Genomic DNA, 27,432 nt, shown 5'->3' with positions numbered 1-27,432 from the left:
TCCAGGGTTGCACATTAGCACTGGGCCATGTCTGTTGAACATGCTTTCTAGGTCTGCTTGAGATCCTGGAAATCTGGTTGCCCATCTGCATCCCCAGGAAGCATGTGGTTCTGAGTTGCACTCACCAATAGGGCTCATAGGATTACCATATGTCTTTGATAAGGATCCTTCAAAGTCATCTGACCTGAACTTGTAGCTTTTTGACTGATGCAGTATTATCCAATTCAATTCAACAAGTGTGTATGCCATTTAAGTGCTAGGCTCTGAGGATTAAAAAAGGGGAAAAAGGGGGGAAGGGAAAAAAGGGAAAAATGCCCACAGGGATCTTACATTTTACTGGAAAGAAACAATCTTCAAACAGAGAACTGAGTAGTAATATTAATTCACATTTATGTAGTACTTTAAAGTTTGCAATCCTTTACATACATTGTCATTGTTTATCCTCACAACCCTGTGAGGTAGGTGCAATTATGATTCCCACTTGAAAGTCAGGCTCAGCAAGCTCAGAGGGCTCATCCAGGATCCTACAACTGGAGCAATAGGTGCATAGTCAATACAGAATAATTTCTTGGGGGTAGTCATGGGAAGGCAGAATTTGAACTGGGCCTGAAAGGGAAAGAAAGATTTCAGGTGGGGAACAGGAGGAGGGAGAGAATTCTGGTGTACAGCCTGTGCAAAGACATAGAGGTGAGAGACCAAAGACAGGGTACTATATTAGGAAGTAGCAATACGCTAACTGAATAGAAGCCTAGAAGGCAAGAGAGGGAGTAATGTGAAATCAGTTTAGAAAGAGAGAGTGTAGGCAAATTGTCTTTACATGTCAAACAGATGAATAATGACACTGTGGGGATTTGAAGTGTAGGCCCGAGGCAAAGGAACCAACAATGGATACCCTCAATTTTTTCACTAAAATGTGAAGTGAGACTGCACAAGCTTCCTGCAAGCCTTAAATTATTCTGCTGCAGAGACAGGGAAGAGTTCAGAAGGCAGCAATGGGTGACTCAGCTGGGTACTGACCTCTGACACAGAAAGAACCACGGCTGCCGATTGTTTGATAGCTCTGAACCGAAGACTTCGTGTAATTTGATACCAGGCTCTCCCAGTGGCACTCACAACACAGGGGAACATAGACGCAGATATTTAGGGAAAGCCACCAAGGTAACCAGACTCCCTGGAGTTCTGACCCTGTAGTCTCCCAGGCTCCCTTGCTCTTCTTTCTGTCAAAACACTTAGTTCTCTAGTAACAGTTCAAGTAACAGTTTTGGAATAGTATCTCAGAGACTTGGGCATTCTCAGCTTTAATATAGTATCTACATAAAGCCTCGTATTGGGAGATATTCCCATAGCTCAACTGCTCTGCTTCCCTAATTATGCTTACACTGGTCCATATGACCATTTTCTCATTAACATCCTTTCATAACTAACAAATAAGAAGAACTTTCATCTGAAATTGAAGGCAAAAATTTATTTCGGAAACTGAAAATAGTTATGGAGACAGTATTGATGCAAAAAGTTTTTGAAAAAAGAAGCTAGGGAAGGGCATTTTGAAATGCAACCCCTTACCATATTTGCCTTTTGTGTGCAGGTAAATTTAATCATCAATGCATGTTGTGGGGTGAGTTTGGCTTGTAGCATGGGGTAATCACTGTGTGGCTGAGAAAGGAAGAATCTCTAGCCTCCCCCCCCCCACCCCCCCCGCCACCTTCCTCCAAGGGATAAGAATTTCTTCTAGGAAGCAACCCAGGAGGGAAGTAAAAAAAGGGGCAAAAATTTGGCCACTATGTTCTCTTCAGAGAGCAGGGATCCCAGTACAACTGTGGTGTTAGTTTAGGAGATGTGATTTTGAGGTACTATCTGATTTGATTGCTATTTTAATAATTGGGTAGATGGAAGGAGAAGCAAGAAAACCAAACCTTATATCCAAATTTAACTCCTTTCTCATTAAATACCAGATCCACAAAGAATGCACATAGGGATTATCAAAGAAACCAATCCATCCTGTTTGATGGCAAAACAGAAATCAAAGAAAATTTGCACATTAGGGTATATACCAGGCAATACAGAGCTCTTTCACTGGGAGTTTGGTAACTCAACTTGGGACAAGAGAAAGCTCAGTTCTTCAGCCAAGGGTAAATTCTTTAGTGTGGCAAGTTGGGGATAGGGACATGATAGAGACTGCCAGGTTTTTTCAAGTCAGCTTCTTCCCAGAGTTCTTTTCTTCAGCAATCTCAAGGGAAGTTGGCATCTTCCATCTTTTTTTCTTGAAGCTGGAAGGCAAAAGAAACTCAATGCAACTTGAAGAAAGTTTGTAGAAGAAATTCTGAAGGATAAAGTGAGACTGTTGACTTGGCATAGCACCCCCTCACTCAAATCCAATTCACCTGCAAGTCATGACATGTCTTCTTTGAGAAAGAAGGGCAAATGACAACAACCACAAGCCTGTTTTTAACATACACGATTTCTGAGATTCAGAGCTGCTGATCCAGCAAGTTGGCTCTTCCAGTCCCTGGTACCACATCAGCCCATAGGCACATCAAGTGGCCCAAGGAGATGTTGTCTTGCAAGGAGGGTCCAGACTAGGAAAATTCAGATATAGAACCAATAAAACTTTAGGATTTAGACCATAAAGAACATTTTTTTCAACTGCCCCTTTTACAAATGAAGAAACTGAGTACCAGACAGATTAGCAATAATTCTAGCTGAGTGGAGTCAAGATGGTGGCACGAAACTAGGAAATTCCAGAGTTTTCCCCAATATTTTGGGAATTGAAATAAGTTTCTTAACAGATCCAAAAGCCACCAGAACCCCTCCAAAACAGTAAAATAATTTTTCAGCAAGATATTTTGGAGGAACTTCAGGAAAAGGTCTGTCTCACATGGGTAAAAGGGTTGTCTAACTCAGTGTAGGTAGGAGAACTGGGAAACAAGAGAGAACTCAGGTCCAACTGACTCAGCCACACCTCAGGGTCCCAACAAGGCTCAGGAATGCAACTTCGGTCTGGTGGTTGAAATACTAGTACAACTGAGGTACTGGCTCAGCAGACCCACAGTGGTCTGAACTAAAGCTTGGAGAGCAAGAATCAAGCCCTGAACACTGGTGCAGCATTGGACAGGAGCAAACTGCAGATCCCAGGCCCCCAGCATAAAAAGCTTGGGTCCACATCCTATACCACAGGAGCAGAACTTGGCTATCAAAATGAGCAAAAAAAAAATCCCTACCAAAAACAAAACAAAAAAGCCCCACTAACCCATTGACAGCTACTATTCTAACAGGGACAATAAAAATGCCATCTCAGAAGAGCAAAGTAGTGATAAAAATGCCTATATTTGAAGTTCAAAGAGGAATATGATTTGGTTTCAAATACAAAAAGATCTCTTGGAAGAGCTCAAAAAGGAGAATTATAAAAAATTGACAGAAGAAAACAATTTTAAAAGTAAAATTGACCAAATGGAAAATATAATTAACTGAAAAAGGAAACTTCATCTAAAAGTATAACTAATCAGATGAAAAAAAAGAAGCAAAAACAGCTAATTGAAGAACATACTTTAAAAAACTAGAATTGGACAAATGCAAATGAATGACTTTAGGAGACTAAGATTCCATCAAACAAAACCATAAGACTGAAAAAAAATAGAAGAAAATGTAAAAAGTCTCTTTGGAAAAATAACTAACCTGGAAAATAGATCCAGAAGAGATGATTTGTGAATTATTGGTACATGAAAACCACAATCAGAAAAAAAAAGCCTGGACAATATCTTGCAGGAAATTATCATAGAAAACTCTCTTAATTTCCTAGAACAAAAAGATAAAAATAGTCCTTGAAAAGAATTCATTGATCACTCCCAGAAAGAAACCCAAAATAAAAATATTATTGCTAAATTTCAGAATTCTCAACTAAAGGAGAAAATACAGCAAGTAGTCAAAAAGAAGCAATTTAAATACTAGGAAGCCACAGTTAGAAGTACATAGGACAGGGCAGCTAGGTGGCACAGTGGATAAAGCACTGGCCTTGGAGTCAGGAGTACCTGAGTTCAAATCTGGTCTCAGACACATAATAATTACCTAGTTGTATGGCCTTGGGCAAGCCACTTAACCCCATTTGCCTTGCAAAAAAACCCCCTAAAAATGGAAAAATAAGTGCATAGGACGTATCAGCTTCAACATGAAAGGATCAGAGGGCCTAGAATAGGATATTCCAAAGGGCAAAGGAGCTTGAATTATAAACAAAAATCAACTACTCTGTAAAATTCAGCATATTCCTTCAGGGGAAAAGATGAATTTTCAACAAAATGGAAGACTTTCAAACTTAGCTGATAAAAAGACCAGAACTGAAAAGGAAATCTGATCTTCAAATAAAAGACTCAAGAGATGCGTACAAAGGTAAATGGAAAGGGGAAAATATATTAGTCAATAAAGCTAGATTGTCTTCATCCCTACACAGGAAGACAATATTTGCAACTCTTGAGAACTGTATTTCTCTTAAGATAGTTGAAAATATGTTTATTCTTAGACAGAGAGTACAAGAAGAAATTGGTTATAATGTTAACACATTTTTAACTCTTGAAGGTTGGATTTCTATTGGGACAGTTGGAAGGAGGATGCTTAAAAAAGGGGTACAAATTGACTGTGATGTGGTAAAATTTTTGGCTCTTGAGGACTGTATTTTAATGGAATAGAGGGATTGTATATGAAATGATGTAAGAATAAATTACAGTGTAAAGAAGAATTATACTTCTATCAGTTGATAAAGGAATATTCTTTGATATAGGGAGTGAGTACAAGACAACTATAAAACAACTAGGACATGGGAAAAAAAGGATTATGCTAGGAGAGATCATGAGAGCATCATTTACTATCCAGAACCCAGGCGTTCATGCCCTCATGAAATTGACATAAAATACCGATGAACTTCTCTGGACAACCAAATTTTGGCATAATTTTCCATTATCTCTCATGGCTGACAATATCAAAGACCTTGGTCAGATCCACAAATGTTGCATATAGCCCTCTGTTATGCTCCTGGAATTTTTTCTGGAGTTGTCAGGCAGCAAATACTATATCGATTATTCCTTGATCCTTTCTGAAGCCTCACTAACTCTTAGGTAATTTATTATCTCCCAAGTGAAGGATCAACTTATTGAGGAGGACTCTGGCAAGAATTTTACCAAGTAATGACTAAAAGAGAAACAGCCCTGTGATTGTCACAGGATATTCTATTCCATTTATCTTTATAGAGATGGACATTGGAGGTATTGAATTACTGGGAAAGAGAAAAGAATTGGGAAGCAGGGGCGGCTAGGTGGCATAGTGGATAAAGCACCAGCCCTGGAGTCAGGAGTACCTGGGTTCAAATCCGGTCTCAGACACTTAATAATTACCTAGCTGTGTGGCCTTGGGCAAGCCACTTAACCCCATTGCCTCGCAAAAAAATATAAAATCTAAAAAAAAAATTTAAAAAAAGAATAATGAAGTGTGTTGATAAAAGAAAGTGCAGGATTGAATGAAGGAGGTAGCAATTAAAAATGTAGCACTGGTGAGGAAGAAAAGTACAAATGGGGAAGAGAAGATGGAGAAGAAATATGGAGTTAGTAATTATAACTATGTGAATGAACTCTCCCATAAAATGGAAGCAAATAGCAGAGTAGAAAAAACAGAATCTTACAATATGTTGTTCAAATACATTTGATGCAGAAAGATACATACAGAATAAAGGTAAAAAGCTAGAGCCGAATATATTATGCCTCAGTTGAAGTTAAAAAAAACAGGAGTAGCAATCCTTATCTCAGACAAGGCAAAAGCAAAATTAAAGCAAATCAAGACATAAGGAAACTATATTTTCCTAAAAGGTACCTTAGGCATAAATAGTAAATAAATTTTAAATATATATGCACCAAGTGGTATGACTTCCAAATTCTTAAGAGGAGAAACTATTTGAGTTGGAGAAAGAAATAGCAAACTTTTATTAGTTGTAGACCTCAACCTCCTTTTCTCAGAATTAGATAAATCTAGCCATAAAATAAACAAGAAGGAAGCTAATGAGATAAATAGATTTTTAGAAAACTTAGATATGAGAAAATTGGATGGGGATATAGAGAAATACATACTCTTCTCTGCAGTAATTGGAGTGAAATAAGGATGTGTCCCTGCTTCTATGCTTTTTAGCATGATATTTTCAGCCATGTTATCAAATGCCTTCTCTGAGGATGAACACAGCATCAAGGTCAGCTACCACACTGATGGTAAATTCTTCAGTTTGAAAAGAAAGCAAACCAAAACCAAAGTAAAGGAAGTACTGGTGTATGATTTTCTGTTTGCAGATTATTGTGTATTCAATGCAAACTCTGAAGCTGAGATGCAAAGTATGGTTTGATTCTCTGCTACTTGTGTTAAATTTGGCTTGACAATCCGCACCAAAGAAAAGCACAGATTCTCCATCAGTTATCATCACAGTATCCAATAAGCATAGGTTACAGCAGATGAAGACATTTTTGAATACTGTGGAGAAGTTCACTTACCTTGGCAGTACCCTCCAGGGAGTACACATTTATAACACAAGGTTTGATAAAATCAAAGTGTATAATGAGGCACACATTGACAGATCTCAGTATTTGGAAGGCTCTGAAAGAAAATGTAGGAGAGAAGAGGTATTAGATTTCATGTGCTTGGGGAAGACACCCCTCCTTAACTCACCAATGAGTTTGATACCCCCTCAATGACCCCCCAATGGTTTGCTAGGGTGTGTCCACTGTGCATGCTACAACTTCTTGGAGCCACAGGTGAAGAGTAAGGTGGCTCAAGTGGACATAAAATGTGGAAAGCAGCCATAACACCAGAGGTATTAGTTTTCCTTGAACACACCCGAATAATAAAGAATGAGTGGATCAAACAATAAATCATAGAATTCAACAATTTCATTCAAGACAATGACAGCATTGAGACATCATACCAAAACTTGTGGGATGCAGCCAAAATAATTATTATGGGAAATTTATATCTCTAAATGCTCACATGAATAAATTAAAGAGGAAATCAATGAATTGGTTATACAACTAAAGTAGCTAGACTAAGAACAAATTAAAAATCTCCAATTAAATGCCAAATTAGAAATTATGAATATCAAAGGAAAAATTAGTAAAATTGGAAGAAAAAACTATTGAATTAATAAATAAAACTAATAGTTGTTTTTTATGAGAAAAAAACAAAAAATATATTAAACTTTTGGGTAATCTGATTTTAAAAAGAAGAAAATCAAATAACTAGTATCCAAAATGAAAGGTGATATCACCACCAATGAGGAGGAAATTAAAGTAATAAGACTTATTTTGCCCAAATGTAAGCTAATAAATTTTATAACCTAAGTGAAATAGAAGAATATTTACAAAAATATAAATTGCCCAAATTAACAGAAGAAATAAAATACCTAAATATCCATATCAGAAAAAGAAATTGAACAAGCTGTTAATGAACTCCCTAAGAAAAAATTCTCCAGGACTAGATAGCTTTATAAGTGATTTCTATTGAACATTTATAGAACAATTAACTACAATTCTATATAAAATATTTGAAAAATAGGTGAAGGAGTCCCACCAAATGGTCCCATCAACATGGTGCTGATACCTAAACCAGGAAGAAGAACCAAAACAAAGAAAATTATAGACCAATGTCCCTAATGAATATAGATGGCAATTTTAGCAAAGGGATTGTAGTAAGTTATTACTAAGATAATATGCAATGATTAGATAGAATTTATACCAGGTTTGAATAGTTAATTCAATATTAGGAAAACAATCAGCATAATTGACCATATTAATAGGAAAATTGAGAGAAATGATTTGATTATCTCAACAGATACTGAAAAAGGGGCAGCTAGGTGGCACAGTGGATAGAGAACCGGCCTTGGAGTCAGGAGTACTTGGGTTCAAATCTGACCTCAGACACTTAATAATTACCTAGCTGTGTGGCCTTGGGCAAGCCACTTAACCCCATTGCCTTGAAAAAAAATCTAAAAAAAAATAGATACTGAAAAAGCCTTTGACAAAATACACCTATGGGAATAAATGAAGTTTTCTTTAAAATAAACAGAACCTATTTAAACCATCAACAAACATATAGGGGAGATAAACTAGAAGCATTTTCAAAAGATCAGGAGTGATAAAAGGATGTTCATTATCACCATTATTCAATATTTATTGGAAATGTTAGCTTTAGCAATAAGAAAAGATAAAGAAATTGAAGGCATTAGAGTAGGCAACGATGAAACAGAATTCTCACTCTTTGTAGATAATATGATGATGAACTTAGAGAACCCTAGAAAATCAGCTTAAAAAAACTACTTGAAAAAATTAACAACTTTAGCAAAGTTGTAGGATATAAAATAAACTCACATAAATATGAACATTTTCCTATTTTACCAACAAAGTCCAATAGCAAGAGATACAAAAAGAAGTTCCATTTAAAATAACTGTAGACAATATAAAATACTTGGGAACCTACTTCCCAAGATAAACCCAGAAGCTATGTGAACACAATTATAAAATACTTTTCACATAAAATCAGAACAATTGGAAAATATCAACTGGCCATGATTAAGCCAAGCTAATATATAAAAATGACAATTCTACCTAAATTAAATTACTTATTCAGTGCCATACCAATCAAATTACCAAAAAAATATTTTAAAGAGTTGGTAAAAATAGTAAAACAATTCATATGGAAGAACAAAAGGTCAAGAATACCAAAGGAATTAATGATAAAAAATACAAAGGAAGTTGGCATAGATGCACTACATCTAAAACTATATCATAAATTGATAGTCATCAAAACTGTCTGGTACTGGCTAAGAAATAGAGAAGATTTCAAAGGAATAGATTAGGTTAAAAAAACAGTAGTGATTATGATAATAATATGATAATAGGTAAAAGACTCTAGTTTCTGTGACAAGAACACTATTTACAAAAACTGCTGGGGAAACTGGAAAATAGTAAGGCAAAAACTAGTTATAGACCATCATCTCACACCCTCCACTCAAGGTCAGAATGGTTACAGCATAAAGGTTGATACCAATCTGTCAGATTTATGGAAGAGTGAGAACATAATAAATTGCAAAATGGATAATTCAACTACATTAAAATGTAAAAGTTTTTTGCAAAAATAAAACCAACGCAATTAAGTTTTGAAGGAATGCAGAAAGATGGGGAATAATTTTCACAGTATTTCTGATAAAGGATTCACTTCTAAAATATATGGAGAACTGAGTCAAAATTTATAAGAATACAATCATTCTTCAACTGATACATGGTCAAAAATATGAACAAGTATAAGCACAGATGATACTATTTATAGTCATATGAAAAAAATGTTCCAAATCATTATTTATTAGAGAGATGCAAATTAAAGTATCTTTGAGTACCACCTCATGCCTATCAGATTGGCTAAAATGACAAAAAAGAAAAATGATCAGTGTTGGAGAGGATGTGGGAAAACTGGAACACTAAGGCACTATTGTTGGAGTTGTGACCTGATCCAATTTGGAACTGAAAGCAATTTGGAACTATGCACAAAGGGAATAAAACTGTGCATACCCCTTGATTCAAGGGGTCTATTCCCCAGAGAGATAAAAAAAATAGAGGAAAGGACCCACATGGGCAAAAATATTTATGGCAGCTCTTTTTCATAGTGTCAAAGAATTAAAAATTGAAGGGATTCCCATCAGTGGCTGAATAAGCTATGGTATATTAATGTTATGGAGAAATACTGTTCTTTAAGAAATCATGCACAGCTTGACTTCAAAAAAGTCTGGAAAGACCTGCATGAACTGATGCTAAGTAAAGTGAACAGAACCAGGAGAATATTATACACACAGCAACATTTTAAAATGATCAATTATGATTGACACAACTCTCAGCATTTCAGTGATAAAGGGCAATCCTGAAAGATCTGTTATGGAAAATGTCATCCATATCCAGAGGGGAAAAAAACTATAGCTTCTGATTGCAGAGCAAGACATGCTATATTCAATTTTTAGAAACATATTTTTCCTTTCTCATGTCCCTGCCCCCAATTCTAGTTCTTCTTTCACAGCTTGACTAATATAGAAATATAAACGTGATTTTTATGTACAACCTATATCAGACTGTTTGCTGACATGGGGATGGGGATGGGGATGGGAAGAGAGGGGAGTGTTAAAATGTGGAACTCAAAATTTTGCAAAAGGATGAATGCTGAAAACTATCTTTGCATGTAATTGAAAAACAAATAAAAAGTTTGACGAAGACTGGAGAGACCCTTGAAGTCAAAGAGATTAGAAATTGATCTAAAAACTAAAGAACTTTCTTCTCTTCTAATTGTGACCCATCTCAGACAGACAGGTGTGGAGTATCATATCCACCTTTGGAAGTCATTTGGAAAGTTTTATGACATTATTATGAAGAAATAAAAAATAAAATTACCCTTTTCTTCCTTCCTCCTGGATACTCTTTCTTCCCTGGATTTTTGAGACACATTTCTCTCTCCTGGCTCTTCTCAAACCCATATGGCCTGTCTTTCTCAACATTCTTTGTGGGATTATCATTTATATTGTTCCCTATGAATAGGTCTAGGTACCCTCTTTCTGTGACCTTAACAGCTCCTATAAGTTCAATTATAATTCCATGCAACTGACCGTCAAATCAACATATCCATCCATCTTCTTTACTAATCTTTAGCCCTGTATTGCTAACTTCTTTCTGGACATCTCCACCTGGATGCCATATAAGCATTTTATAGATTACATGACTCAGAGAAAGTCCATCAGAGGCCATCTATTCCAGCCCTTTCATTTGCATTGTAGGAAACCAAGGAATAGGAAAGTGGTGGCACAATAGTAGATAAGAGGCAGAATTTGAATCCAAAGTCTCTGACTCCAAACTTCTCTTCTTTCTACTTTATCATACTACCTCAACATGGACAGAATATGGAATTCATTATCTTTTCCTTCAAACTAATTGCTATTCTTTACTCTTTTTTTTTTGAAGGTACCATAATCCAGTCAGCCAGACTGGACTCTTCTGGGTCATCTTGAACTCTTCACTCTCTTTAATTGCCCTTCTCCCATAGCCACTCACTTGCCTAGTTTTATCGATTCTATCTCTATAATGTCTTTTTTTTCACCAGTCTCCTTCTCTTGGCTCAAATAGCCTCTGCCCTAGTTCAGGCACTCATCCCTTCTCACCTAGACTGTTGTGACATATTCCCATTTGGTTTCCCTTGTTTATATTTGCATTCCTAGAAAATAAGTCTGATCCGTCACCCAAGCAAGCCTCAAGAAGTTTCAGTGCTTCCCTATTGTCTCTAGGATAAAATCCAAACTTCTCAATTTGGTATTTAAAACCCTTTGTATTCTGGCACCAACTTAACCCATATCAATTTTATATCACCTTCCTTCTTGTACTGATTCCTTACTTGCTTAAGCAAAATAGACTTATTTGCTCAGTACATGAGTGGTATCAAACTCAAATAGAAGTGGGCGTCTTCAGGCCTTATATTGATTTAGAAAACCACAACTTAACATTATCTATCTTGTATTATATTTTTATTTATTTTATTAAATATTTCCCAGTTAAATTCTCATCTTATGTGACATCTCTGCTGTACCTGTACTGAATACTAATACCTTCTCATATAGATCCTTCCTGATCAATCCCTTTCCTCTCCTATTAGCTCTGTTCTCTTAGTCACAAAATTATCTATTTTTGCATTTCCCTGTGTATTTTTTGCACTAGCTTATCTATGTACTCCACCCCACTTCAGTAAAATTTTAGTTCTTTGAGGGCAGGTACTGTCTAATTTTTGTCTTTATATTTCTCAATAGCTGTTGCAATATCTTGAATACAGCAGACCCTTAATAGATGTGAATTGAATTGAAATATGTTTGCTAGATCACTATTAATCTCTGTATATTTCAACCTCCTGACTTACTCAATAGTATCTGCTCAGCAAATGTTTTTGAAAGACTTCCCAATCACCAAAGCTGAAGTTGAGCTGTTAAAGTTTTTATTATCTGCTGTGGAAGCAAAAGCAAATATTGGAAGACCCTCAGTGACTACCTTGACAGTCACAGCACTACACTTCCTGGGGCAGGACACAGAACATTGACTTAGAACCCTGAAGCTCTTTGGCATGGAAGACCGGATGAGGCTAAGACTTCAAATAATCACTGTCACCCAGGCATATGGCAAGGCAGGCTGTATCTTAGAACAAAATGGAACTAGTGTGGGAAATGAAAGCCTAATGCACTTTGAGGTCCCAAGTTTCCTGTTCTTGTTAAATTTGTTTGTTTCATTTGTTGATCATTTCAAGGCTTTTCAACAGAGTAGACATGCTGAAGGCCTTAAGTATCAGAATATTCTAAAGCTTCCACACTGAGTCAGACCTCTTCTTATTTTTATACAATTAATCACTTGATTAAATAATGTATATTTTCTTTGGTTGTTTAATATTCTGATCACCAGCTTCACCTTTAAAAGTTGAAGATATTTTTCAACTATGATATTAGATACTGGGAATAAAAGAAGCATAAAGGCATGAATTCTACCCAAAAGGGCTTATGAGATAAGACATTTTTATAAAAAGGAAAAACAAGAATACAGGGTAACATATTAACTACTACAGAAGGAATACAGCATAGTATATAGTTCCTTCTCTAGACTGTAACTCCTTGATTCCTTTCTGGTCATTGGACCCAGATAGCTCTAGAGGGCTTAGCATAGACAAGCAAGTTCACTCCAGTCCAATTCATTTGCACATCTTGGCATTACCTCCCTGATGTCATGGTCTTTTCCAAAAATGAACAAACTATCATCAGTCCCTTGAGGACAAGGGCCACTTTTTGCTTTGTATGTAAAATGATCAGCAATCAAGAAAGGAGCCGTTAAAGATTTTCTTTTTTTTAAGGAGCAAATAGGAATAATTGCCTCCAATCCTGAAGATGTTAATAAACTTATTAAGAGAGAATATTTTAGGTGGTAGTTAAAGGTCTTTCACAAAGAGCCTAGATTAATCCTTATCTTGAGGTGAAGGTAAACCTTGGTACTCAAAGGAGATGCCATTGGAGACTAAGCTTTGATAGCTTCTGTCCTGAAGGAAAGACTTCAACTAAGGTCCCAGTAACTGTGCCTTTTTTCCACCATTAGTGGAATATGTCCAAAGAAAGTCCTATTCTGATGACTCATTGTGGTGTGCAGATAACCTGGGTTAATTGTGCCAGGAGAAAACAAACTAATAGTTTCTTTCAATAATAATATATTGCAGTGACAGACTGTCTCTAGCTAAATGCTAAAATTTCCCACCAGAGTATTAGCCACTACGTGATGCATTTTTTGAAGGAATGGGGAGCATGGTGTTGGAAACTGTGACAGTAATAATAAAATAGCCCAGATTCAGGAAACCCACTTTTACTTCTACAGTAATGTCAAAATAGTAGAAGTGGGCTAACAATGATAGGTCTTAGCTTTAGAAAATGGAAGTTTTAAAGAAATTAGGAAAACAAGGTTTGGATTCAATACTTTACTCCTGGTGGAATATATAATGATTTTTTCCCTGCTCTTTCTCTTAGACTTTTCTTGGTCTCCACTCAAGTACCACATTCTTGAAGTTTTTCCTGAACCCCCAGTTTCAGAATCTCCTTGTGTCCAGTGTCTATGATGTATACACACCTTCAGAAGTATACATTTTGTCTCCCCATTAGAATATGAGTTCCTCAAGGAGAGGACTGTCTCACTTTTGACTTTGTATTCCTGGTGCTTAATACAGCATCTGATATATGGGAAGCACTTAACAAGTGCTTGTTGATTTATCAATCTTAAGCAGATTTTCCAAGAGGAAAGTTATACTATTGCAAAATATCAGTCTTTTAAAAAAATTACTGTTAATGTCTAACCACTCATATATGTGTTAAAATATGCAAGACTATATAAATATAAGCAAAACCAAAAGCAAGAAAAAATAACAAAATGAAATCCTTCAAACCATTGAACAAGGCAGCAACAAAAAAGTGATTGATTGATTGATCATACATACATAGTCTCCTGTTATTTTCTGACTATTTAAAGACACAATGGTGGTTTGCTTTACCTTTCAAAGTAGTACCACCATTAACCATTATAATTAACCTAAAGTTTGTTGCTGCTCCTATTATGTTCCCTTTATAATGTTTCACATTATGTCTTCCCATATATCTTTGTGTAGATCCTTGCATTCTCTCCTGTCCTAGAATAATTCTCCAACACCCCTTACACTTGCAGGCTGGGGATCCAGAGAGAGTGATTGACTAACCCCCAGGAGTTCTAGGAGTTAACCCTGAGGGGCTGGAATTTCTAAGACTGCTCTCACATGACCTCATCTGGTGTGCTTCCTATTGATTATCAGTCAGATTTAGTTAGCTTCTGGAAAGGGTATCGACAAGGCAGGTTGTCAGAGGAATATTCTTCCTACTGGAAGACTCACTGGCATGCATGAAGTTTCTGGGGCTCAAACTTAGAGAGTTCATTTGGTCAAAAGATGAACTTAATACTTTACTGAAACTTTTTTCTCTCTTTGTGGAGTCAGTAGGTATACTCTCCTGAAGTTTATTTGGTGTATCAGGTTTACCCTTGGTTTCTCAACCCTTGATAAAGATGCTTCCATTAACTATTGCTGCTCTGGGACACTGCTTCTGACCTTTAGAAGTTCACAAGGGTTGTCATCTGATCAATGTGAAAGGCATGGAAAAAAGCTCAGTCATCCCACTCACCCTTAAGAGAAGATCGCCCTCAGGAGTTCTTCAACCCTGGATTTGACTGCCTCCAGACTTGTTTCTGAAATGCAACTTCATAAGAGTCTGATCTTTCCATCAATTATAAGACATTTCTTGCATGGCATCTTTCTTCATCCAATCCTCAAAGTTCTTTATTCCTTCCAAGCTGATTAAGCATCTGTTCACACCTAGTTTACAACTTTGATTCATTTGAGAAGTTTGGGCCTTCTGTTTCCATTTTAATTAGAGTGGGGATAGAAACCTTAAGTCTTACATGTCTATTCTTCATCTTTTTCCTCTGCTATACAATAATATTCTAATATTCCCATATACCAGTGCATTTAGTTTTGCCACAGTCACTGGAAAAAAAGCTTTTTTGTTTTGCTTAGTTGTTTTCTATCATAAATCATGCTTTTGAGAAGCAGGTCTTTTCTTTTTTCAATAACCTATTTAAGATATAAATCTAACAGTGGATCCTCTGGGTCTAAGGGAATTCATATTTTGATAACGTTTATTGTATAATTCCATAATGCTTTCCAAAATAATTGGACCAGTTCATTGCTTTCCTAGAAGAGAATGACTATGACTGTTTTCCCACAGTCATTCCAACTTCAAATTTTTTCATCTTGTACCATCTTTAATGATTCAGAATGTAAAAGATGCCACCTTAGAATTGCATTTTTTTTGGTACTGATTTAAACTCTCTTTCAGATGATTCTTGGCAATTGGTGCCTCTTTTTATTAAACTAGGTCAATGTTTTCCAAAATTATGCTGCCATTTTCATTCTCTTATAATGTAGTAGATGCCAACTTCTGTAGGCAACATAAGTAAGCAAATCTCAATGAAATTTTATGTCATTCTATTTTATCTCAGTCTAGATTTCATTTCTGTGTTTCATAGTACTAATACAGTACCTTTCATCTGAAAATCTTGGAGCACATTATGAACATTAATTAAACTTCACAAAACCCTGGTGACCTTGGAAAGAAATATAGAGGATCACTTCACCCACTTCTGAAATGCAGCCATCTCAGGGGAGGAATGTGGCAGCTGCTTAATAATGCACTGCAACAATATACAAAACTTTAGTTGAGGTAATTACTAATTGTAGTTAGTAATTGCCATGAATATTAGGCTGTCAAATATTTAAGTCACCTGTATCTTAAGTTCATTACAAATCCAGTGTGTTTTCTTTAGTATTTGAGAAAGGAAAAAACTCTTAGCCTGTATTTTTGACAATATTTTCTGGTGTTTTGTCACTTGCAAACTTAAAATGGGAAAGTGCCATATTTGAAAAAAATCTTGTAATGTCTGACTTGGGATATTACTTATGCTTCTCTATTAAGTTTAAAGGTATGTTTCTGCTGTCTTATGGAAACTGGAAATCTCATGTAGGAAATAGAGAATTTTTCCAATGATTGATTCCTCCGTTGACAATCAAATATAATTGGATCAGGCAAAAAAGGCTCAAAGGATTAGGAAAGTTTAAAATTTTATTTTTCTCAAATACTTTCCTTTATTCTAGAGAGCTTTTGTTAGAAATTCTATCCTATATATACTAGAGGTAACTAACTCTTCATTCTAGCCTTAATTTAATAATTCCTTTTATTTGCTGTCTATAATTTACCTCAGGATTTTATTTTTCTCTTATTGATCTTGTCTCATTTCTTTGACATCTTTTTTTTCAAAAAAATAAATGTTAAGGCATTGATAGCCATTGATCATGTGGGACCTAGAAACATTCAGGGACCCATTCCATTATGCATTACTTAACATTAATACATTAATAGAAATGGAAAAGCAGGAAGAACAGATAATACAAGAGGTGCTTCTGAACCTAAGAGGTACTCATTGCCACATTAGAAAATAAAAAGACAAAACATTCTCTCAAACTGGCAGCAGGTACTGTTGAGTCTCAGATGAACCCCCAGGATCTATATTGCAGCTGCTCCTATACTTCAAAGGAGCTATAGCAGCTGGGCAAAACATCCTGGGGTTGAGCTGATCTGAGCCCCAAAGGCAGACACCAGATGTCATGGCTCAGAAATACCAGTGGCGTGAGAAACAGGTAAGTAATAAAGTAGGATGGAAAGGAAGGAGAAAGAGGTAGGAAGGAATAAAATTAGCCCCAATGCTGCCCTTTCTCTGATTGCTATCCCAATGATTGCCTAGGTTCCAGATGCTATGTAACATTTACAAAAAAAAAGAGAGAAGAAGAAAAAGAGCAAGATTTCTTAATCAAAACAAGAAATAATACTTTATCTTTGTTTTCATAAAATATATGGAATTTTAAAAAAGTCTTTTGATTATATTGAGCCCACCAAAACCTTAAAAGCAGATCAGAAAAAGATTACATGAGAAATCATACAATTTACTTGTTATATACTTTAAAAATATTATAAATTCAACATACGACTTTCAAAGTTGTCTTGTTTGTGTTTTCTTCTGAACTTCCTGAACTTGTAAAAGGTATATCATAAACTATCTAAGGGTGTAGTATATTTATTGATACATTTTTTAAAAGTTAAAATAATAAGTTGCTTAAAGTTCTAATTCTCAATAAGCTGTTCCACTTTTGATTTCTGAACTGAAGGAAAATAATCCCCGATTTAATCCTTGACAATCAATAGGTCAATATTTCAAAATATTTCAAAAACATTTTCAGAAAGGCCAGCTATTCTAATTCTTATTATCATAGTCTAAGCTAAGGTAAAATTAATATGTTAATAATAATAATAAAGATATTTAATATATCATTTATTTTATAATATAATTTAGATATTTATCATTTGTTTTATAGATTGATTTAATGTAACTTCCCCCCCCAAAGGTTCAGTAAAGTATGAAAGTCTCCAGTCAATCCAAAAAACAGAAGATGAGTCAGAAGAACAAGATATACATACTATGGTAATTAAAACAATTTAAAAAAACTGAAATACAAATATGGGACTTTTATTATTTACTGGAAACTACTTACATAGTTACAATGGTCAGGTTTCTATATTTTAGAAATAAAGCCATGCCCTCTCCTTCCATTGACCTCCTCATCTTTCCATCTTTAAGCAACTCTTAGGGACTAATAATGTGCTAGTTGTTGCCTAAAGTAGAAATCTTTAGCTTTAAAATTAATAGTTCCTAACCAATGAAGCATAATTACATATGAAACATTATCCGTAGTTCTCCTCCTCTCCAATGGAACCTGCACTCCAGCCCCTATTACTTGGGAATCTACAGGTATCTAGATCTTAACTCTCCAATCCCAGGTGAACTTGGAAGAGCTATCGCTTGTTGCTGCTCTGTCCCCTTCCTCTAATTAGGTGCTTGTATTAGGTGCTTGGCAGATTTTCTACTACTGTTGACTGGCAGGTGAAATGTAATTAGTTATCAGGGAGAAGATTAAAGTTTAATTTATAGATTTGGAAATCTTCTCCATAAAGTTTACAAATAAGACCATGGTGATTTGATCACCACGGTCAGAGTATAGAGAGATGAGGAATGAGGACTGAACCTTGTTGGACACTCATGCTTAAAGGACAGGTGGAAAATGATAAAATATTAGGAACTTAAGAAATAATGAGACAAGGATGAGGTAAAGTAGGACATAATAATATCATGAAAGCCATAGATCCCAAAGGAAGGGGGAAGACCCACATTGTTAAATGCTACAAAGACATCAAAGTTAGTTAGTCCTGAAAAGCAAATAGGTCACTGGATATGGCAGTTAGATCTTTGTTTTCCTTGAAGAGAGCCTTTTCCATAGATAGATAGGAACCTGAATGTTATTCTAGGAAGACAGCTATATTAGTATAGCTATGATGGGATTTATTGTGTTGTTAGAACTGAAAATTCTGCATCACTTTTCATAGTATATTCAAGCTATAGTTTAAGTTATGAAAGAGTTTTGTGGCTTGCATTCTATCCATCATTTGTTTTGATGGGGAAAAACTATTCCAAATTCCAGAAAAACAACTTATTAACACACTTGAAACATAACCTGCTAAATGTACTGTCTTTATATAGATATTATTTATGTTGAAGGGGAACTCTGAAATGCTTTGTGAAAGTTTTAAGTATGAAAACAAAGACAAGGACAATATTGTAATTACCATCAACTTTTGTGCCATTCTCCTTTATAGGAAGAAATTAAGGAAGACGTCCTCATTGAACACCTGCCTGAATCCCCTTCTTTGTCAACAAGTACTAGTGAACGCAGTCCTGAAATACTTGTAAGGTTTGATTAAATTATTTGAAAAGGAGCTCATCCAAACAAGCAACTGAGTAATTAGTACTGGAATACCTTTGTCCTTACAAATTTTTCCACCTGGAATGTTTCCCACCACCAATGCAGATAGCCCTTTCTTCTCTCATAACCCACATCTGTTATCCCTTTTAAGATGCAGCTCAAAACTCATGGCCTCATTTATTCATTCAACTAGCATCTAGTACCAAGCCTCCTTGGATTAATCTAGGGTGTTGTGAACACTATGATCATCAGAGTGGGGACAAGAGAACCTGAATTCAAATTCTCTCTGCTACTTATAATCTTTTTGATCTTGGCTTAACATCTTTGGTTCTCAACTTCTTTATCTGTAAAATGAGAGGGTTAGGCTAGATGATGTCTCAGGTCCCTTACAACTCTAGATTTATGAAACTGTGATGCCATGATGTATATTTCGTTCCCCCAATTCAATTATTACCTCTTCCTTAGAAAGAAACATGTCTTGGACTGTCTTAGGAGCACATATTGTTACCCTCCTTTATCAAGGACTAAGTTCAATAAATGTGTGCTTACTGACTAGAGTTTCAAGCAAATTTTAATGATTTGTACTTTTGTGGTCAGTTCATTATGTATCTGTGATAAATTTGATTTTCTGAATTTTTAAAAATATTAATGATAAAAATTTGAGTAAATGACTCATTAAAATGATTTTAAAAATATGACCCAAATCATTACTATCTTACAGTCTTTTTCCTCCCACAGAATTCTTGATTTTGAATACATATATTAGATACATACATATATGCATAATGTTTCCAATTACTTGTAAACATTAACATTCATTTTTTAAAAAAATGAGTTCCAAATTCTCCCCCTTTTGCTCTTCCTAGACCCTTTGAGAAAGTAAGCAGGATATGTAAAAATATATTTCCATATTATACATATTGCAAAAGACCCCCCCCCAAACAAAACTTAAGGAAAATAAAGAAAATGGAAAAAAATACCTTTCAATAAGCACTCAGATTTCATCAGTTCTCTAGAGGTACATCTGAGATCATTGTCTTTCCATGTTCCAAGAGAAGTAAATCAAGAAAGAAGAAAACAGTAGACCCAATTGTCAAAGTATTTTTGGCACTTGACTTTTTTAATCAGAGCCAAAAAGTTACAGATTGCAAAGACATTATATTATTAGTTCCAAGATCCCACTCCCACGAATTTGTGTACATAGGTTGGCCAAAGTGTTGCAATGGAAGAGAGCAAAAAAAGTTTTATCATTCAAATTAGTTTCTTTAGGAGGACTGGTTTTACAGTCACTGGGATTGGAGGATAAGAGCTTTTGAAATCAAAGAGTACTTAGGTGTCATTTAGCCCAATATCTTCATTTGACAAATGAGAAAACTGAGACTCATGCAGTTTTAAGTGACTTTCTCTAGGTCATACATGAGTAGGACAGGATCAAATAAAACAATATATATGAATTGTTTTGTTAATTTCAAAGCACTATGATATCAGCTGCTTTTATTAAATTTTAAGACTAATTTCAGTTTATTCATCATTTAAAATGAGGTTTGGTTCTTGTCTTTCATTATCGAAGAAGACCAAAATGGCATCATCAAGTTTGAGACAAATTACTATATTTTCGACTTGGCTGATCAGACCAGTAAGAATTCAGAATATTTCTACCACAGGTTGGGCACAAATAGTGCATATGAACACTTCAGGAGGGGTGGTTCTCTAAACTTCGGATGTCACATTTCCTATGAGCTGCTTCCATTCTGCCTTCCTCCTAGAGCACAGGCATGCCATGCTGCGTGGTCCTGAGCCAGTGTCTCCCATGCTACACAATCAATTCCAAAGTTCTTCCAGGAGACTTTCAGGATGTCTTGGTATTGCTCCTTCTGACCCCCTTGTGAGACCTTGCCCTGTGTGAATTCTCCATAAAATAGGTTTTTTTTGTTTTTTTTGGCAAGCATACATCTGACATTCTAACAACATGGCCCGCCCATCGTTGTCCCACTCTCTGTTGGAACGCTGGGAAGTTTAGCTCAAGAAAGGACCTCAGTTTCTGTAATCTTCGGCCATGTGATCTTCCTAAGACAATTTAAATGGAAGGGATTCAGTTTACTGACATAACACAGGTAGACTGTCCAGGTTTCACAGGCATATAGCAATGAGGTCAGCACAACAGCTTGGTAGACCTTCAGTCTGGTAGTCAGTCTAATACCTCTTCTCTCCCATACTTTCTTTCTGAGCCTCCCAAATACTGAGCTAGATCTGGCAATGCGAACGTCAACCTCATTGTCAATGTGTACCTCCTTGGAAAGACTGTTGCTTTATGATGGGATTTAATAATACTTGTAATACCTGCCTCTCAGAGTTCTTTTGAGACTGAAATGAGAGAATTATGTAAAGTGCTGTGTGTCATTGTATATATATTTTTATAATTCAATTTAATATTTTTAAAGCTATTAGATTGAAGTCATTGTGCCTTAAACATTGAGTATACAACTTTAATACCTCTCCTTATGTTACTACCCCCAATCTAAACTTATATTCATGAGTTAAGTACCCAGGGGGTAGCTGCTGCTCTCAAATTCTGTAAGAATATTCAATATTCTGTGAGTCCACACTTTTAACACTAATAGCTCACTATCTTACTCCAACAAATTGTTAAAAACCCTATTAAGTTAATGCAATGACATTGGCTAGAAGACACATTAAGAACAGTAGCTACTAAATATTCCCACAATAAACCTGAGGCATACTTTCAAAGTACAGATAACATTCATGGAAAGAATGAGCACAAACTCTTCTTTCTTTTTCACCTTTTCCTTTTTTTTCCCCCCTCATCCTTCTCCATTTCCTCCATCTTCATCTTCCTCTTTTTTTCCTCCTTATATGGGGCAGGCATTTCTTTCTTTCTTTCTTTTTTTTTTTTTAGGTTTTTGCAAGCAAATGGGGTTAAGTGGCTTGCCCAAGGCCACACAGCTAGGTAATTATTAAGTGTCTGAGACCGGATTTGAACCCAGGTACTCCTGACTCCAGGGCTGGTGCTTTATCTACTGCGCCACCTAGCTGCCCCCAGGCATTTATTTCTTAAACAAAGAAATGGTAACAATGTTAGACTTTTATATCCAGATCAGTGGTTGATCATTATTAACTTCTAAACATGAAGCAGTTCACAAGCTTTCTGATTAGGAATATCAAATGCTTAGTTTCCCTCAAAGTCCATAATTTCTAGCAAACCAGCAGCTTGGACTCCTCTTGTTGGTCATTGATTTTTTCTGATACAAAGCTTCCTTGACTATGATTCAACTCCTTTCATTGGACCCTGTATCTTTGGACCTCTTTAACTCACAAGCTCACCTCCAATTCTAGAAGTATCCCTCTTAAGAATGATATTTTATTATCTTTTTCAGGAAAAGAAACACAAAGCAAGAAAAAAAGTTAGGGGTTCAGGTCCAAGCTAGCCTAGCTTGGTCAGCCTGAGTGCCAGTAGAGTGGTATAAGATAACCCAACACTTAAGTACTTAACCCTTCATAGGGAGTAGACTTCAGGGTGACTGAGTGGAGGTGAAGTAAGAGAAAGACACAGAAGCTGTCTTAATATAAGTACCCTATCATCCTGCTACTATCATTGGGTGGAAGGAAGAGTAAGCAATAGAATACTGAGTTATTTCAGTGTTTTAGTCACCACAAGGCCAGAAGGCATGGCCCAAAGCTTCAATGTAGTTCGTAGAACCAGGAAAGGCAATTCTAAGCATGTCATATGGGGCAACTTTTTGTTACCCATATTTTGTTTTGTTGAATGCTGCAGCAGCAACCCTGTGCAGAAGGATCTGAGTTTTGAGAAGCCTATTCAGATGTTCAATAGACACTTGATGATTCAGGATAAGATGGTTAAGAGAAAGGTTAGGACTGGATATATTGCTTTGATTGATTCTATGTAGATCGAGATAATATTATAACCCAAGAATGAATGAGATTTTCATGGGAGGGGGAGTGTGTGTGTGTGTGTGTGTGTGTGTGTGTGTGTGTGTGTGAGAGAGAGAGAGAGAGAGAGAGAGAGAGAGAGAGAGAGAGAGAGAGAGAGATAATGCAGGGAAGGCATAGTCCCAAGTAACCTAAAGGGACCTCTGTGTGGTTTTTAAATCAAAGTATAGGAACTTTGAGGGTGGGAGGGGAGGGAAAAGAGGGGAAATAAGGTAAAAAATACAGGCAATATAGAGAGAAAAATCACAGAGATTAAATTAGGAAAAGGCAAGTATATTTCTAGAAGTAGTACTTTAGCACATCTTCCCTCCTAGTAGTAGATTTTCTCCATTGTCATTTTTGTAGAATTTTCTTTGTTCTTCCTACCATTTTTCTGGCCTTATCCAATATTTACACTCAGTCAGAGGGAGAGCCTAGTAGCCAGAGGGTATTTTTGCTTTGAAAAAAATTAAAGCAATTTCTCCTCCTGGCTTTATTATCTTTGGCTTGATGGCAATCAAACCGATTAGCAGACTTCATTGTGATGAATCAGATTAGACTCAAACCACATGTTTCCACAAATTTCTGAAATGTAGTGTCACAGAAATCACCTTATTCTATTGATAATATATTACCTAAATTTATAGTCTTTCATATAGTTGCAGTTAATAGGCAAAAGAGATGAGGTTATAAAAATTAATCACAATATTCTTATTTTCACTGGAAAATATCACTTTCATTTTAATTTTTATATTGGAAATTATTTATATCCAAATATTTCAGGATAGGCAATAAATATGATGTTCTAATCTGGAAATTCTTAGTGCCCTATACATTTTGTTATGGTTATATTAGGACGAGACATTATCAGAATGTAGATTTTCCCCAAACTATATCTCTAAAAAGATTTTGGGGCTTCTAAGATTACTTATCCCTAGGGAATATGTCCTTTTGATTCCAACAACTCTGGTTTTTAATGTTTAACAGCTCTCTTTCCTATTGTGGTTCTCTTCCTAATTTTATGATCATTTTTCTGTCTTTTCCAGACAGACTTCTCTTCATCTTCCTCCTGCCCCCCCCAATATAGTCATTCCCAAAAGTTCTGCCTTTTCCTCTACTCTCAGCCCAAGAAGAGATCATCAGCACCTTCTAATGAGTAACTGAATATGTCTGAGTCATAGCATGAAGCTATGACTAGAGTGACCACCCTTCCCCAGACTGGGTTGATGTGCTTTACCTTTGTAGCAGAGTACTCTCTTGACTGAAATATTTAAATTGAAGGAAGAGGTTTTTTTTTAAGAAAGATTTTATTTACTTTGAGTTTTATAATTTTTCCCCCATTCTTGCTTCCCTCCCCCCACCCCCCCCCAGAGAAGGCATTCTGTTAGTTTTTACATTGTTTCCATGGTATACATTGATCTCAGTTGAATGTGATGACAGAGAAATCATATCCTTAAGAAAGAAAAATAAAGTATGAGATAGTAAAATTACATAATAAGATAATGGGTTTTTTCCTGATTTGAAGGTAATAGTCTTTGGTCTTTGTTCAAAGTCCATAATTCTTTCTCTGGATACAGATGGTACAGAAGGAAGAGATTATTGGTCCTTGCTTAGATTTGTTTAGTTTGACTGATTTTGATGCCTTTAAGCAATTTGGTATGGAATAAGAGTAAAAACCAGGTGAGTTTTTGGAACACACAAAGGTACAACTGCATATCTGTTTCCCAAGGAGAAAATTCCCTATGACATGACTATGTCTCCATCTCTTTCCTATGTGCACCCATCCAAAGACGAGCTAGAGTATGTGTGGTCATAGATGCAGTCCTTCCCCAGATGTCTTGTGTCCGTGGTGGTATTTAGAATTTGCTGGGGGTGAGAGGTTGAGGTCAAGTCTGAATTTTTAACAGTCTCTTAGTAGAGGCAGATTTAGCCACATTTCAGATCTTTTTTATTACTCTACCCTATTACCCTTGTTTTGAGACCTTAGATGTAATAGGAAATGACACCCACATCTTTCAAGACCCCATTTAACTGCCACTTCTGTGAATTTTTTCTTCATCATTCCTACCTATAAATCAATTCTTTTCTGAATCTCTCTGGTTCACATTATCTTGTATTTTTTTTACATGTCTCATCTCCCTGCTTAAATTACAATCCTCTTGATGGCATAGATTATCTTCTTTATCTTTATGTCCCATAAGAGTATGTTGGATCAATGTTTTTAACATAGTAGGCCTTCAGCAAATGTTGAACGAATTAATAATATCTAGCATTTGCATACTGCTTTGAGATTTGCAAAGCATTTTATGTGTATTTCCTCATTTGATGCTTACTTACAACAAATCTGTGCATTAGGTGCCATTATTATGCTTGTTTTTTAGATGAGAAAACTGAGGCACTGAGAAATTAAGTGGCTTGCCCAAGGAGAGACAGCTAGTGAGTGTTTGAGGTGAAGTCTCAAATCAAGTCTTTTTGACTTCAAGTTCAATGCTCTATCCACTGTGCCACTTATTCAAATCCAAATGATGGTCAGGGCATTAATTGTGAGTCAAGAAAAAACTTTTCTATTTTCTACACAAAAATTTTGCACTCATTTTTCTTCTAAGATATGTCTCTCTGGTTAGAGTGTAAGCTTCATGAACAGAGACCATGCCATGTTTCTTTGCAATCTTTCTTATAATTATAATGTAGTGTGAGTATATAGTAGATATCCTTTCCCTCAACTTAGCCCTGGACTTTCCTTGTTAGTTCCCTATTGAAGACTTTAAGAGTCCAAAAGTCCTTGTTGCCCAGTAATACTGTATCCTCTCCAACTGTAGGGTAACTTAATTCCACTAACATCATTTTATTATGACTGAGTTCATAATGTAAATATTCTTGAAAAGTTAGATGAGTATATTTTTATGTGATATCCTGATTTTTTAAATATCCAATTTAAATAAGTTTTTTGACCTTTATATGATTATTTGAATTATTCACCTTCTAATATTTTGGGTATCTAATTAAGTATTTCTCTTTCAAATCCAGCTCATCTCAGAATGTGTTGTTCTCCCAGGTGAAAAGTTCACACCTGTACTTGTAATACAATAATGCTGGGATGATGCAAGAGCTCATTAAACTGAGGAAAAGAAATATGACTTACATTTGGTCCCTTGCCTCTTTTTTTGCCCTAGGAAGAGGAAATACTGACTTCTGAAATGTCATATGATTTTGTAAAAACATCTAAAGTCAGCCTAACAATTGATGATGAAGACTTTCGTCCTGTATACAGAGGTGCTTCATCTGCTTTCTGTATCCAGTTATTTTGTATTGATGAGAAATATGAAACAAGGCAAGTATGGATATTTAGACTTTTATAAAAAGATTCATATTTTATGAAAGTGTTGTCATGATATTGTTATATAGAATAGTTGTAGAATTTGATATTATTGTGGTTTTATTAAGTGGAACAAAAAATGTTGTGAAAAAAATCACAGAACTACAAAGTTTGGAAGGGACCTCTGAGATTGTCTGGTCTAACCCAGATCTGAACCAGAATCCCCTTTATAGTTATCTACACAAGTGGTACAGCCTTTGTCTGAAATCCTTCAGTGCGGGACAGCACACTACCTCCAATGTAGTTCATTATACTTCATTTTGCAGGATTTTTATCAACCTCATCCTATCAGAGCCAATTTAATATTTGAGACAGTAGATGTTATGTAACTCTCAAACCTCAAAACAAGATGATACTCCCTCTACCAGAAAATAATATTTTAGATAACACTCATTTTCTTCTTTCCCACATCCCTAATCACAGAAAAGAGCAAATTAGAACTGACAGAATAATGCATATCATTCACTTTATCATATTCGTCTTCACCATATACAAAATTTTGACTCCTGTTTTCCCTTTGTCTACATGATGTCAACCAGCAGTTAGATGTTAATGTACATCCAACTCTGCCCAGACATGCCTAAACTTCTTTAGGGACCCAGATATGACACTTACTTTAAATACTTTAAATAAAGTGTTTTCCAGGGATTTTGTTTCTATTTAACAAGTTACCATTAAAGGATGATTCTTATCTTTCACAATAACATCAAGAATGAATGGATGGGGGCGGCTAGGTGGCATAGTGGATAAAGCACCGGCCTTGGAGTCAGGAGTACCTGGGTTCAAATCCAGTCTCAGACACTTAATAATTACCTAGCTGTGTGGCCTTGGGCAAGCCACTTAACCCCATTTGCCTTGCAAAAATAAAAAAAACAAAACAAAACAAAAAGAATGAATGAATGGATGAATGCATGAATGAATTAAAAAAGAATTTATTAAATATTTGATATGTACCTTCTAGATTGCAAATGAGATGTAGTACCTACAATGATGTACTTTCCATTCTAAGAGAGGGAGACAATACATCTGGGGGATGGTGGCCAGGAAGGGTTATTTGTTAGTAATAGTGTTAGGGCAGTCCTTTAACAAACACT

The 27,432-nt window shown here is 35.7% G+C and overlaps 1 protein-coding gene across 3 annotated transcripts in view; it reads left to right on the top strand.

The window, feature by feature from the left end:
- Positions 1–27,432, top strand: part of CFAP61 (cilia and flagella associated protein 61) — a 351,604-nt gene that overhangs the window by 63,109 nt on the left and 261,063 nt on the right. For all 3 annotated transcript variants that reach the window (XM_074209348.1, XM_074209349.1, XM_074209347.1), the window contains exons 9-11: positions 17,602–17,678; positions 18,908–18,997; positions 26,136–26,293. In XM_074209348.1, coding sequence (XP_074065449.1) covers positions 17,602–17,678; positions 18,908–18,997; positions 26,136–26,293 — 325 coding nt within the window. The remainder of the gene's footprint in view (positions 1–17,601; positions 17,679–18,907; positions 18,998–26,135; positions 26,294–27,432) is intronic.

Source organism: Macrotis lagotis, chromosome 1 (genome assembly GCF_037893015.1).
Source record: "Macrotis lagotis isolate mMagLag1 chromosome 1, bilby.v1.9.chrom.fasta, whole genome shotgun sequence".
Lineage (NCBI taxonomy): Eukaryota > Metazoa > Chordata > Mammalia > Peramelemorphia > Peramelidae > Macrotis > Macrotis lagotis.
The sequence above is the reverse complement of the archived record's forward strand: the minus strand, read 5'-3'. Positions and strand labels throughout refer to the sequence as shown.